Source organism: Leuciscus leuciscus (genome assembly GCF_965113295.1).
Source record: "Leuciscus leuciscus genome assembly, chromosome: 1".
NCBI lineage: Eukaryota > Metazoa > Chordata > Actinopteri > Cypriniformes > Leuciscidae > Leuciscus > Leuciscus leuciscus.
The window spans coordinates 61,369,579-61,383,159 of NC_138725.1; the positions used below are offsets into that span (position 1 = coordinate 61,369,579).

Genomic DNA, 13,581 nt, shown 5'->3' on the forward strand with positions numbered 1-13,581 from the left:
ACCGAATATTTAACAATTCTCTGGATTCCGCTGCCCACCGAAACACCGGAGGTGGCAGGGATGGATCAGCGGTGTCGTGAGGGTGTCGGGAAGGAGCTACTTATTATATATGTTATGTGCCCCTGCCATAATGTGCAGAGCAGCACCAGTATTACCTGATGACTGAAACGCCTTCCTTGCCAGCGTGAATGTTGTTCTGCATGGCTTGGTGGGGAGTGCAGACTTTTTAAGTGATGATGAGCTCACAGGAGAGAGAGCCCACGAGCGTCTCTCCAATTAGGACATCATCGTGTAACCACGTGCCCTTGCACCCACGGTAGTCGAATAAGTCAACGTTGAAGGCAAAAAGACACGTGAAGAAGGGGAGACCGTTTCTGAGGCCCCTCACCCTGGCCACCGGACAGAAATCTCCTCTAACTCAGAGCACTTGCTCTTTCTCCTGTGGCCAGTCTAGCTGTAATCTGGCCACTGCATGAGTGACCACTTCGAGTAACTCCTCGTGTGCTTCATCCCGGGAGGAGCTCTCAGAGGTGGCGTTCTCAAAGTCTCCAGATGGCCATTTTGCCATTTAAATCCTCAGAATTAAATGTAGCCAAAGAACAGTCAGACAAGATATTAATACAAGCATCTAACTTTTCAAATCAGATGAGTAGTCTATTAAATAATTTCTCAGAATTAAATGCAGCCAAATATCAGCTTGACAAGTAAAAAACGGCCTGGAAGAAAGGCTGAATATAGTAATTTTCATATTAGAAAAAAATATAAAAAATCATAGCTTGCAAATACACACAATTCGTTTGCACGCATTCATAGGAACAAGAGAGAATCTCCCATCTGCTTAGTTCACTCGCATTATACATATATAGCGGACCCTTAATCTGCGCTTGGCCTCTGCAGACATGAGATCCAAGTCACTTCTTTATTTACAAGAGAACCTACATCCTCAGCCCGCTCTGAATAAGCACCAAGGTGCGCTTCAGCAGTGGACGGGAGGATGACGCGATCTTAAGAGAAAACGAGAGAAAGGGAAGGACCCGTCTTCCGCTCTTTAATGTATAGCAACTCACAGTGCTTCCATTCGCCAATCTCTCGACCAAGCGGCAACCTTCTGTCTCTCTTTTGAAACCAACACGGAAGTGAATTTAAACGAATTAAATTCATCAACTGGCTGCTTGAGGCTGGATGCAGAAGTGAGTCAAATCTGTATCTCCCCCATGTTAAAATGCCCAACTTTACAGCAGAAAAAAAAACATGTTTAAAGCCTGGTGCAAAAAGTGGCTTTGGTTTATACAGCTAATTTTGCCCTTCATGACAACTGTGAGGGGGGTACATTTTTTTATTTTTATAACTCATCCGTTTAAATTATATTAAGCTTTTAATTTCTGCATAATTAAGGGTGTCCACTTTTGAGTGACAGGTGGATTCCCACTGCTGTGGTCATTAGTCATCATTAGCCATTTGTCTGCTGTCTGTTAGCCGTCACGTTACCTCAGTTCATTGTCTGACTGTAAAAATAAATAAATTCGGGAGTGACGCGCTACCAAGATGGCGACGGACGGCCACGCCCACTTTAGGCTTCAAAAACGGTCTTCAGAAACCTACGGGTGACGTCACGGACACTACGTCCATATTTTTTTACAGTCTATGCTCTCGACCATGATTCTCTTTTTCTTTTCTTTTCTTTTTTTCAACTCTTTTCTTTTCGTTGTAGAGAAAGAGAGTGAGAAAGGCTTTCCTGCCTGACAAAGCTAACACAATGTGGTTCTGAAGACAAACGAACCTTGATGAGCACACCCGTCACACGTCTATTTATAGCCTTTGACATGCGCATTCCGATGAGTCATCATCAGAGGTTATTTGAGCCAAATTGTTTGCCGTGATTGCCGCACGTGTGCACAACTGGTCAAACGAAGACGTTTTCCCCATAGTGCTGTTCATGCAGCATTGAGTGTAGCTTTTGAAAGGGTCCGGGAACTGATTTATACTATCCATTTGCACTTACACATACCTACCACATACATACATACTGTATTAAAATTCTCCTCTATTCTCAGGAAAAAGGGATTGCGTTAAATATAATGGAGAAATTATCCCCCCTCTAATATTTGCGCAAAAGGGTGGAAAAGGAGCATGCAAGAACTGGAAAACAAGTTTATTATGCCAAGGCAAAACCCTCAAGAGTCTTATAGAGGTGAGAACAAAAAGAGATCAACTTGCACATTAGCTAATGTGTCTCTGTACTTGAATACATTTAGCCAAAACATGAAACAGTATCTTTTAAATTTTCTGACTTAAACTACATTCTTTAAAAAAAAAATATATACATATATAGCCTATATTTTCTAACCTTGTTTATTTTTCTTTTCAGCTTGAAATTTTGAAGATACCTAAAGTTAATGGAAAATGTATCCTTCATAAATGATGTGTCCCATGCATCATTTATTCAGCATTTTAAATTACTCATAAATCGACTTTTATGATCATAAATCATAAATGTTCCACTTTTAATAATGTCTGTCAATGAATGGATTGTTTTAGTGTGAAATAAAGCTTCCCAAGTTACATTGTTGCCTTTGAAGAGGGCAGCACTGTTTCATAAGAAACTTAGATATTGAAGGCTAATTATAAATAAAGTAAATCAACAAAAAATCTATTAACACCATAACTTCACCATAATACAATTCCTCTTTTCCTATTCATACGAAATAAATCATTTTAAATATATATATTTTTTTAATTCAATGTCCAATTTGCATGATCTTTGAGCCATGTTCAAATGTTAGCAAATTCTATTTTCATGTAACATTAATTATTTGTTTTTTTTATTCAACCTTAACAAGATTTGGCAAGCATGTCCACCATGTCACATAAAATAAAATAAAATAAAATAAAATAAAATAAAAAATGTTCATATTTTTGTTCTATTTATAGGCAAGTCATGGTAACACTTTACAAAGGTTTAATTTGTTAGGCATCTACCAACATGAACTAACAAATAAGCTTTTATTTTATTTTATTTTTTTACCACATTTCAAATAAAAAAATGGATAGATTGTAACCCTCTGGTGTATATATACATATAAATTTGCATTTTAAACACAATAATAATATTCAACCAAAACAAATACCGTTTAGTATTATCATGTGACGGGACAATACAATTTAAATCTATTTGTTATGTGCTTCACATTTTTGGCAAAAAGGAAATGGAGACATGCTGCACATGTAGATTGCATGGGGTCAAGGCTCCATTGTGAGTTCATTTTAGACCATAAATGCATATAAATTCAATTAGAAAAAGAACATGCTTCCAGTACCTCACACTGGGCCCTGCCCCACGCTTGGAACGGCCCAGGAAGCAGTGAGGGTGATGGCAGAGATGAAGAATTCAGGAGTCACAGATTATTGTGGAAGTCAGGCGTTTGTTTGGGTATTATCCAAGCGGCAACATTCTAATCTGAAAAATGAAGCCTACCCGGAAGTGCGAAAAACTGCAATACATCGAAAATCCGCTAGGGGCAGGTCCCAAAAGAGAGCAAATGTCCATAGACCCCCATGTTAAAATGTCCGATTTCACAGCATAAATTCATGTTTTTACAGGTTGGTCCCATGGACTTTTATTGTATTTTTCGATAGGTTCCGAGTGCCTGACAACTGTGAGGGGGGTGAATTTTTTTCTAACTAGTTAGTTTAGATCGTATTTAGATATAAAATGTATGACAAATAAGGGTGTGGTTAACTTTGATTGACAGCTTTATTGACAGCTGATAACGAGCATAGGCTGCGCCGAGGAGAATGACAACATAAGAAGCGCCATTTTTTAATATACAGTTGAAATATAATATTACTGTTTTTGTATCATGAAATGTAGTTTTAAGAGTTTTTCAGGCGAGAATGTAGTTGTTTAAAGCTTAAATCTGTGGTTTATTTATAAAGATTTATGAACATTTTATCCAGTTGAGATCCAGACGATCACCGGGCGCTCGGCGCTCATGTACCCCGCCTGGAACAGCCTTTCCTTGGCTAGTCCTTCTGACGTTTGCCGCTGACTCTGGCGTCTCTGTAGTGGTTAAACATGAGATATAATTCGTCTTGTGTATATCTAACAGGCGATTTTTGGTCTCGTGAATCTATAATGTGTTCCCTGGCCAATCGTTTTGGCTGAGGGCTAAGTGAAGTTTCATAACTTTATAAGCTATTTAACTTTACCGTTGTATGGTTAGACTAGAACGCTGACTTTGTATGTTTGACTGAATTGTTTGCTTTATTTGTAAAGCTTCTTGTACCTTTCACTTATACTTTTATAATGGCTAATATTGATAAAACTGAAATTTAACAAAAAGAGTCTGGGTTGAGTTTTGTCATTTTAAATTTTAATACAACGAAGATGATCTGTAATGTTGTTTACTGCAACATCTGTTGTTTAGTACAAATGCACATATTGCCTGGACCATATTAAAATGTTTAATTTTTTATATTATATTTAAACGAAAAGAGGCAGGGTTGTGTTTTATATTTCGTTTTGTTATAAATAGGCTAACGTTATGCAGTGAATATAATCAATAACGTTACGCGTTGCCTGAACCACATTTGTGTGGCTATAATGTTTAAGATTTCTTTAAATTAAAACGAAAAGAGGCAGTGTGGTGTTTTATAACATATTTCGTTTTATTGTTGCCTAAAATATACATACAGAGATAACCGGAGTAGCAGAGCGAGCTGAGTGACGCAGAATAACCGGACTCACGTCCTCGGGAGTCATTCTCCTGAGTCGGACTTGGCAATTAAACGTACAGTATGGCATTTTTCGCCACTAGGGGTCGCTAACCTATTTACAATAACAAAGGCGTAGTTTGATGACGCAACATTTGCTAAGAATTATGGATCTTGTCGTCAACGTCAAGCCGACCGATCTAATCTATGGATCTAATAATGTTTATGGATGACTGAATACATCGATGCTTTTATCATCACTGTGATATGAAGCAGTTCGGGATTGCTAAGAGACAGCTATCAGCTCCATACGCGATGCGAGTCCCGCATAAGGAATATGGACATTTCATTCTACCGAACTAACGTTACACGCGAGTGCAGAATTACTACTCACAGTCACAGGTCAGTTTATTAGACAAATTAAACGTGAGGTAACGCAGCGTTGTTTCACTTGGTCTAACATTACACTATCACACGAAACTGCATTTGAATGTGTTGAAATGTATGTGTTAGTTTGTCTGTATGAGACTAGCAGTATATGGCAAGCCGTTTTAACATTTAATCATTTAAACCGACTAGTCTCTATTTTCATGCTACTAGTACTTATTTTTTAGATACTAGTATCTATTCCATTAAGTACTAGTACTTATTCATTAGCTACTAGTGCTTATTCTTTAGGTACTAGTGCCTATTCTTTAGATACTAGTGCTTATTCTTTAGGTACTAGTACTTATTCAATAGATACTAGTACTTATTCATTAGATACTAGTACTTATTCATTAGATACTAGTATCTATTAAATAGATACTAGTACTTATTCATTAGATACTAGTACTTATTCATTAGATACTAGTACTTATTCATTAGATACTAGTACCTATTAAATAGATACTAGTACTTATTCATTAGATACTAGTACCTATTAAATAGATACTAGTACTTATTCATTAGATACTAGTACTTATTCCAACAGTGACTAGTAACTATTATTTTGTTACTAGTAACAAATAATTTTTTTTGCCATTGACTTCTATGGGGATCTGTCATTCAGATATCAACTATTCAGTTCTGACTAGTATGTATTCCAATTGTGACTAGTACATATATATTAGATACTAGTAGTTATTTATTAGGTACTAGTACTTATTTTTTAGATACTAGTACCTATTACTAGATACTAGTATGTATTCAATAAATACTAGTACTAAATCATTAGATACTAGTACCTATTAAATAGATACTAGTACTTATTCATTAGATACTAGTACTTATTCAATAGATACTAGTACTTATTCATTAGATACTAGTACTTATTCATTAGATACTAGTACGTATTAATTAGATACTAGTACTTATAAATTAGCTACTAGTACTTATTCAATAGATACTAGTAACTATTTATTAGATACTAGTATTTATTCCAAATGTTACTAGTAAGATTTTTTATTTTACTAGTAAGATTTTTAATTGAACTATCCAGTGGCCGTTCTGACTAGTCATAACATAAGACGAGTAAAAAAGCAGTTGTGACTAGTAAAATAAAAAATCTTACTAGTAACATTCTGAATAAATACTAGTATCTAATAAATAGGTACTAGTATCTATTGAATAAGTACTAGTAGCTAATTTATAAGTACTAGTATCTAATTAATACGTACTAGTATCTAATGAATAAGTACTAGTATCTAATGAATAAGTACTAGTATCTTTTGAATAAGTACTAGTATCTAATGAATAAGTACTAGTATCTATTTAATAGGTACTAGTATCTATTTAATAGGTACTAGTATCTATTTAATAGGTACTAGTATCTAATGACTTAGTACTAGTGTTTATTGAATACATACTAGTATCTAGTAATAGTTACTAGTATCTAAAAAATAAGTACTAGTACCTAATAAATAACTACTAGTATCTAATATATATGTACTAGTCACAATTGGAATACATACTAGTAAGAACTGAATAGTTGATATCTGAATGACAGATCCCCATAGAAGTCAATGGCAAAAAAAATTATTTGTTACTAGTAACAAAAGAATAGTTACTAGTCACTATTGGAATAAGTACTAGTATCTAATGAATAAGTACTAGTATCTATTTAATAGGTACTAGTATCTAATGAATAAGTACTAGTATCTAATAATAAGTACTAGTAACTAATGAATAAGTACTAGTATCTAATAAATAAGAACTAGTATCTAATGAATAAGTACTAGTATCTAATGAATAAGTACTAGTATCTATTTAATAGGTACTAGTATCTAATGAATAAGTACTAGTATCTAATGAATAAGTACTAGTATCTATTGAATAAGTACTAGTACCTAAAGAATAAGCACTAGTATCTAAAGAATAGGCACTAGTACCTAAATAATAAGCACTAGTAGCTAATGAATAAGTACTAGTACTTAATGGAATAGATACTAGTATCTAAAAAATAAGTACTAGTAGCATGAAAATAGAGACTAGTCGGTTTAAATGATTAAATGTTAAAACGGCTTGCCATAAGCAGTAAGCTAGATCAACATTAGAATAACATGCAGATCATATTCTAACATTTCATCATGTTGAGCTATTTAACATTGATTAGTTTTATGTAAATGTGCTCACCTGTTTAATAAAGTACATGTAGAAGCGGTCGAAGTCTCGGACGTGGAGCTCTCATGGGAGCTCTAGGCATCTCGAAAACACTGCGCTGATATTGATTCTCGTTTTAGTTCTCCTTTTTTATCCAAAGTCTGCTTGCCATGGTCCATAATGTTTGAACGAAACAACAACAGCGTGCAAATAGACATTGCGAACTACCGTCAGTCGCTTTGGTTACTATCAGAGGGCTCTGGTTCATAGCTCTGGTTGCTATGGCAGTACGAGCGGAAACCAGGGACAACGCGGATATGACGCCATTGACGGCGACAAAACGGAAATAAAGAAACGGGACGTTTCTCAAATTAAATTACAAATTTCTCCTGGTTTGAAAGTTGTTGGAAACAGTCGGGATAATGTAAGTACACAACTAAAAAATATATATAACATAGATATTGTGATTTTTGCTATTTTTAAAGCAAAAAAAGTTACATATTGTGCCTTTAAGTCCGAACTTTGCGTACTTGCTATCGAGAAACGCCTAATGTCGGCGCTTGGCTTCTTGTGACAAACACGCCGAGAAGCAAGAACAAGATCTGCTGTATGTCATCCATTGTTGTTTATGTTGCTTTCTTCACGCATCGTTCCAGTCTCACACAAAGCCCGCCCTTTTACCCATATATGGATTGGCCAGAAGGTGGGCAGGGTTAGGATTTCCCGAGATTTTCCAAGATGGCGCCGCCCATACCCCCCATAAACGGCTTCAAACCCGTTCTTCAGAAAGTCTATGGGTGACGTCACAGACGCTTTGTCCATATTTTTTATCCTATGCCAGTCTGGAAAATGTGATCCATACAGAGGTCAGGAAAAATGCCACCACCTATTGGCCTCACTACACTGACAAGCAATTGCTCCAAAAATGATCAAAATCAAGTTATATGTGGAATCATTGCTTTGGAATTCCAAGAAAGAAACATTGTTGCAATGATTTTTTTAAACACTAAGACATGGTTTCACTACTTTCCAGGCAGTGAAATTGCATCTGAATTTGTGTCAAGTTTTTGACATTTTCACATGCGAATGATGCAAATGACATTCCAAATGAAATATAGTAATACAAGATGAAATGGAATGTTAATAATGCCTTTTAATGCTTTTTTGAAACACTACGACCTTTTCACTGCCTTTCAGATAGTGAAAATGCATTTGAATGTGTGAAGTTTCCAACCCAGTCTCTTACTACTGCGTATCTATACCACGAGTTTTCATTTTCATTTGGCGTAGTATTTACACGCCAAAGTCACATTTTGCGTTGATATGGTACGCAAAACCCTCCCATTAAACTTCTATTGATGGAAAATGAGTATGCATTGCACGCAGTCAATATGGTACGCAAAACCCTCCCGTTAAACTTCTATTGATGGAAAATGCGCATTGCACGCAGAAATGTATTATAGTCAACGTCATCGTCCCGCCCCTTAATCGTACGAAGATTCACGATTCCATCTCGTGCAGATGCCGAAGGTGCATGCAGAAATACGCGTTATTATTTTTATTTATTATTTTTATTTATTTTTTGTACAGAAACATAACTCATAATCTCTAATGGGGCGAATGCTGTTACTACACGCTTCATTAATAGTCGGGGGACTGTTTTTACAGTTTAACTCTAAACAATTCATTTCCGGGAAACAAAATGTTTGCAGAATTTTCAATAATTCAATGTGAATAATTTATGCTAGTTATAGTAGTTATATATCTGTCTGCTTTATTTATTCTGCTCTCTGCTTTTGTCTTTTTGACTCATACACGCATTTTTGTTTCTTTGTTTGTGATTGTATTTGGAATGGTAAAAGTATTAACTAATAATAATAATAATAATAATAATAATAAATTAATAAATTAAAAATAGGTACATTGGCCTGAATTTTAGTCATTCGCTGCACCAGGAAACACCCACTACGGCTTGGAAACCAATCAAATGTTTAAACATTTTCAGCGCCCTCATCACTTCCCGCCCCTCAATACAGTGCTCAAGTTCGCTCTTCCATTGATTGAATCATCAGAAAGTAAGTATTTAGCAAAAGAATAAAACATTTCAGTTCTTGTTAACCCAAATTATTGTAAATGCAAGTGTTAATAGCTTCCGATATCTAATGCGTGTCAATGCTGTCAGCATCAAACGTTATTCTTTAAAGTGAGCATGCACATGTAGGCCTGCAGTTGTCAGGCGATTAATGTCTGTTTAAAATAATTAATTATTAAATATTTTAGGATAAAATGTAGTGTAAGAGTTTGCTGTGCGCAACAATTGCTTTTTATTGATGCACTATATGTTTGTGGTTACCTTATGGTGAGATAACTGCACACTACTTTAAGTCAATACCAGTCATTACGTGTAGATCACAGATGTGTGGATTAATCAAATCTCTGTAAACCTGATTTAGCCCAAATTGTTTATTTTGTAGTCCCCCCTAGGGTGACCAGATGAGATTGGCTGAAATTCGGGACGGGGGTGGGGGGGTGGGGGGGGTATGGGTCTGGGGTGACAGGATGGGGAGCTTCTATGATATTAGACTGCGTAGCCTATAATAAAAGATAATGAAAATCGATAATTTTTTTTATTATTACATTTATATCTGCATTTATGTAAAAACTTAAACTTTCAAACATCAAAATGTCATTTATTAATATGTTTTCATGTCAAAATGACATACAAACATCTTTTCCTATTCTATTTTGCCTTGCGTGTCGGTGTCGCGTGAAAAATAGGCGTCGGTTCTATGCTCGCGTTTTCCGCGCGGCTCGAGGCGCGCCTGCGGCGCGCAGATGGGAGTTTTACTTACTCAAACATGTTCTGAGGGCAGAAAGGAAAATGATTGGTTTACAGCTTCAACCAATGAAACTGAAGCAAGGGCGGGGTTTAGACGTTTGAATTTGAGATGCGCTGCGGAGGGATTTCTTGAAGAATAGTCGGAATAAAAGACATGTTCGTGGGAGAACGCATTTATTGCAAGGTAAGTGAATTTACAACTATATTGTGTTACAATTCAACATCCTCTAACGTTTACTAAGATAATAAGCGAACATTTAAAAATGCACAGAACTAATCATCGTCTAAATATCGTATTGTATGCATTTTGATTTGACTGTTTCATCAGTCGACCAAAACAAAGCTGCTTATGGGGTAACTGGTGTAAAACATGCTTTTCCAATGCTACCTCGCTGTCTGTTAAATTGATGTGCGAGAACAGAACTCGTTCAAATTTTCCGCGATATTTCAACGGTCAAAATGATATATCTCCCGCGATCGCGCTGCTCTCAGGGCAGGAGTAACGTTACTCGATAGATTCAAATTGCTGTTATTTTTAGTGTATTACGAGCTCTCAGGGCAGGAGTATAGATTCAAATTGCTGTTATTTTTAGTGTATTACGAGCTCTCAGGGCATGAGTATAGATTCGAATTGCTGTTATTTTAGTGTATTACGCGCTGCTCTCAGGGCAGGACTACTCAATAGATTCAAATCACTTTTATTTTAGTGTATTACGTGCTGCTCTCAGGGCAGGAGTACTCAATAGATTCAAATCACTTTTATTTTAGTGTATTACGCGCTGCTCTAAGGGCAGGAGTACTCAATAGATTCAAATCACTTTTATTTTAGTGTATTACATGCTGCTCTCAGGGCAGGAGTACTCAATAGATTCAAATCACTTTTATTTTAGTGTATTACGCGCTGCTCTCAGGGCAGGAGTACTCAATAGATTCAAATCACTTTTATTTTAGTGTATTACGCGCTGCTCTCAGGGCAGGAGTACTCAATAGATTCAAATCACTTTTATTTTAGTGTATTACGCGCTGCTCTCAGGGCAGGAGTACTCAATAGATTAAAATCGCTGTTATTTTAGTGTATTACGCGCTGCTCTCAGGGCAGGAGTATAGATTCAAATTGCTGTTATTTTAGTGTATTACGCTCTGCTCTCAGGGCAGGAGTACTCAATAGATTCAAATTGCTGTTATTTTAGTGTATTACGAGCTCTCAGGGCAGGAGTATAGATTCAAATTGCTGTTATTTTAGTGTATTACGCTCTGCTCTCAGGGCAGGAGTACTCAATAGATTCAAATCACAGTTATTTTTAGTGTATTACGCGCTGCTCTCAGGGCAGGAGTATAGATTCAAATTGCTGTTATTTTTAGTGTATTACGAGCTCTCAGGGCAGGAGTATAGATTCAAATCGCTGTTATTTTAGTGTATTACGCGCTGCTCTCAGGGCAGGATTACTCAATAGATTCAAATCGCTGTTATTTTAGTGTATTACGCGCTGCTCTCAGGGCAGGAGTACTCAATAGATTCAAATCACAGTTATTTTTAGTGTATTACGCGCTGCTCTCAGGGCAGGAGTATAGATTCAAATTGCTGTTATTTTTAGTGTATTACGAGCTCTCAGGGCAGGAGTATAGATTCAAATTGCTTTTATTTTAGTGTATTACGTGCTGCTCTCAGGGCAGGAGTACTCAATAGATTCAAATCGCTGTTATTTTTAGTGTATTACGCGCTGCTCTCAGGGCAGGAGTACTCAATAGATTCAAATCGCTGTTATTTTTAGTGTATTACGCGCTGCTCTCAGGGCAGGAGTACTCAATAGATTCAAATCACTTTTATTTTAGTGTATTACGCGCTGCTCTCAGGGCAGGAGTACTCAATAGATTCAAATCGCTGTTATTTTAGTGTATTACGCGCTGCTCTCAAGGCAGGAGTACTCAATAGATTCAAATCACTTTTATTTTTAGTGTATTACGCGCTGCTCTCAGGGCAGGAGTACTCAATAGATTCAAATCACAGTTATTTTTAGTGTATTACGCGCTGCTCTCAGGGCAGGAGTATAGATTCAAATTGCTGTTATTTTTAGTGTATTACGAGCTCTCAGGGCAGGAGTATAGATTCAAATTGCTTTTATTTTAGTGTATTACGTGCTGCTCTCAGGGCAGGAGTACTCAATAGATTCAAATCGCTGTTATTTTTAGTGTATTACGCGCTGCTCTCAGGGCAGGAGTACTCAATAGATTCAAATCGCTGTTATTTTTAGTGTATTACGCGCTGCTCTCAGGGCAGGAGTACTCAATAGATTCAAATCACTTTTATTTTAGTGTATTACGCGCTGCTCTCAGGGCAGGAGTACTCAATAGATTCAAATCGCTGTTATTTTAGTGTATTACGCGCTGCTCTCAAGGCAGGAGTACTCAATAGATTCAAATCACTTTTATTTTTAGTGTATTACGCGCTGCTCTCAGGGCAGGAGTACTCAATAGATTCAAATCGCTGTTATTTTTAGTGTATTACGCGCTGCTCTCAGGGCAGGAGTACTCAATAGATTCAAATCGCTGTTATTTTTAGTGTATTACGCGCTGCTCTCAGGGCAGGAGTACTCAATAGATTCAAATCACTTTTATTTTTAGTGTATTACGCGCTGCTCTCAGGGCAGGAGTACTCAATAGATTCAAATCGCTGTTATTTTAGTGTATTACGCGCTGCTCTCAGGGCAGGAGTACTCAATAGATTCAAATCACAGTTATTTTTAGTGTATTACGCGCTGCTCTCAGGGCAGGAGTATAGATTCAAATTGCTGTTATTTTTAGTGTATTACGAGCTCTCAGGGCAGGAGTATAGATTCAAATTGCTGTTATGTTAGTGTATTACGCGCTGCTCTCAGGGCAGGAGTATAGATTCAAATTGCTGTTATGTTAGTGTATTACGCGCTGCTCTCAGGGCAGGACTACTCAATAGATTCAAATCGCTGTTATTTTTAGTGTATTACGCGCTGCTCTCAGGGCAGGAGTACTCAATAGATTCAAATCACTTTTATTTTAGTGTATTACGCGCTGCTCTCAGGGCAGGAGTACTCAATAGATTCAAATCACAGTTATTTTTAGTGTATTACGCGCTGTTCTCAGGGCAGGAGTATAGATTCAAATTGCTGTTATTTTTAGTGTATTACGAGCTCTCAGGGCAGGAGTATAGATTCAAATCGCTGTTATTTTAGTGTATTACGCGCTGCTCTCAGGGCAGGAGTACTCAATAGATTCAAATCACAGTTATTTTTAGTGTATTACGCGCTGCTCTCAGGGCAGGAGTATAGATTCAAATTGCTGTTATTTTTAGTGTATTACGAGCTCTCAGGGCAGGAGTATAGATTCAAATTGCTGTTATGTTAGTGTATTACGCGCTGCTCTCAGGGCAGGAGTATAGATTCAAATTGCTGTTATGTTAGTGTATTACACGCTGC

General features: G+C 36.7%; 1 protein-coding gene across 6 annotated transcripts in view; it reads left to right on the plus strand.

Annotated features, from left to right (window-relative positions):
* LOC309495743 (uncharacterized protein) overlaps positions 1-13,581 on the plus strand; it is a 58,603-nt gene that overhangs the window by 15,907 nt on the left and 29,115 nt on the right. For 5 of the 6 annotated variants that reach the window (XM_082165573.1, XM_082165571.1, XM_082165569.1 and 2 more), the window contains 2 exons: positions 2,055-2,191; positions 2,369-2,720. The exons of the other annotated variant lie outside the window; for it this stretch is intronic. In XM_082165573.1, coding sequence (XP_082021699.1) covers positions 2,055-2,191; positions 2,369-2,422 — 191 coding nt within the window. In that variant the 3' untranslated portion in view covers positions 2,423-2,720. Of the gene's footprint in view, positions 1-2,054; positions 2,192-2,368; positions 2,721-13,581 lie in introns of those variants that run through there. 6 annotated transcript variants of the gene reach the window in all.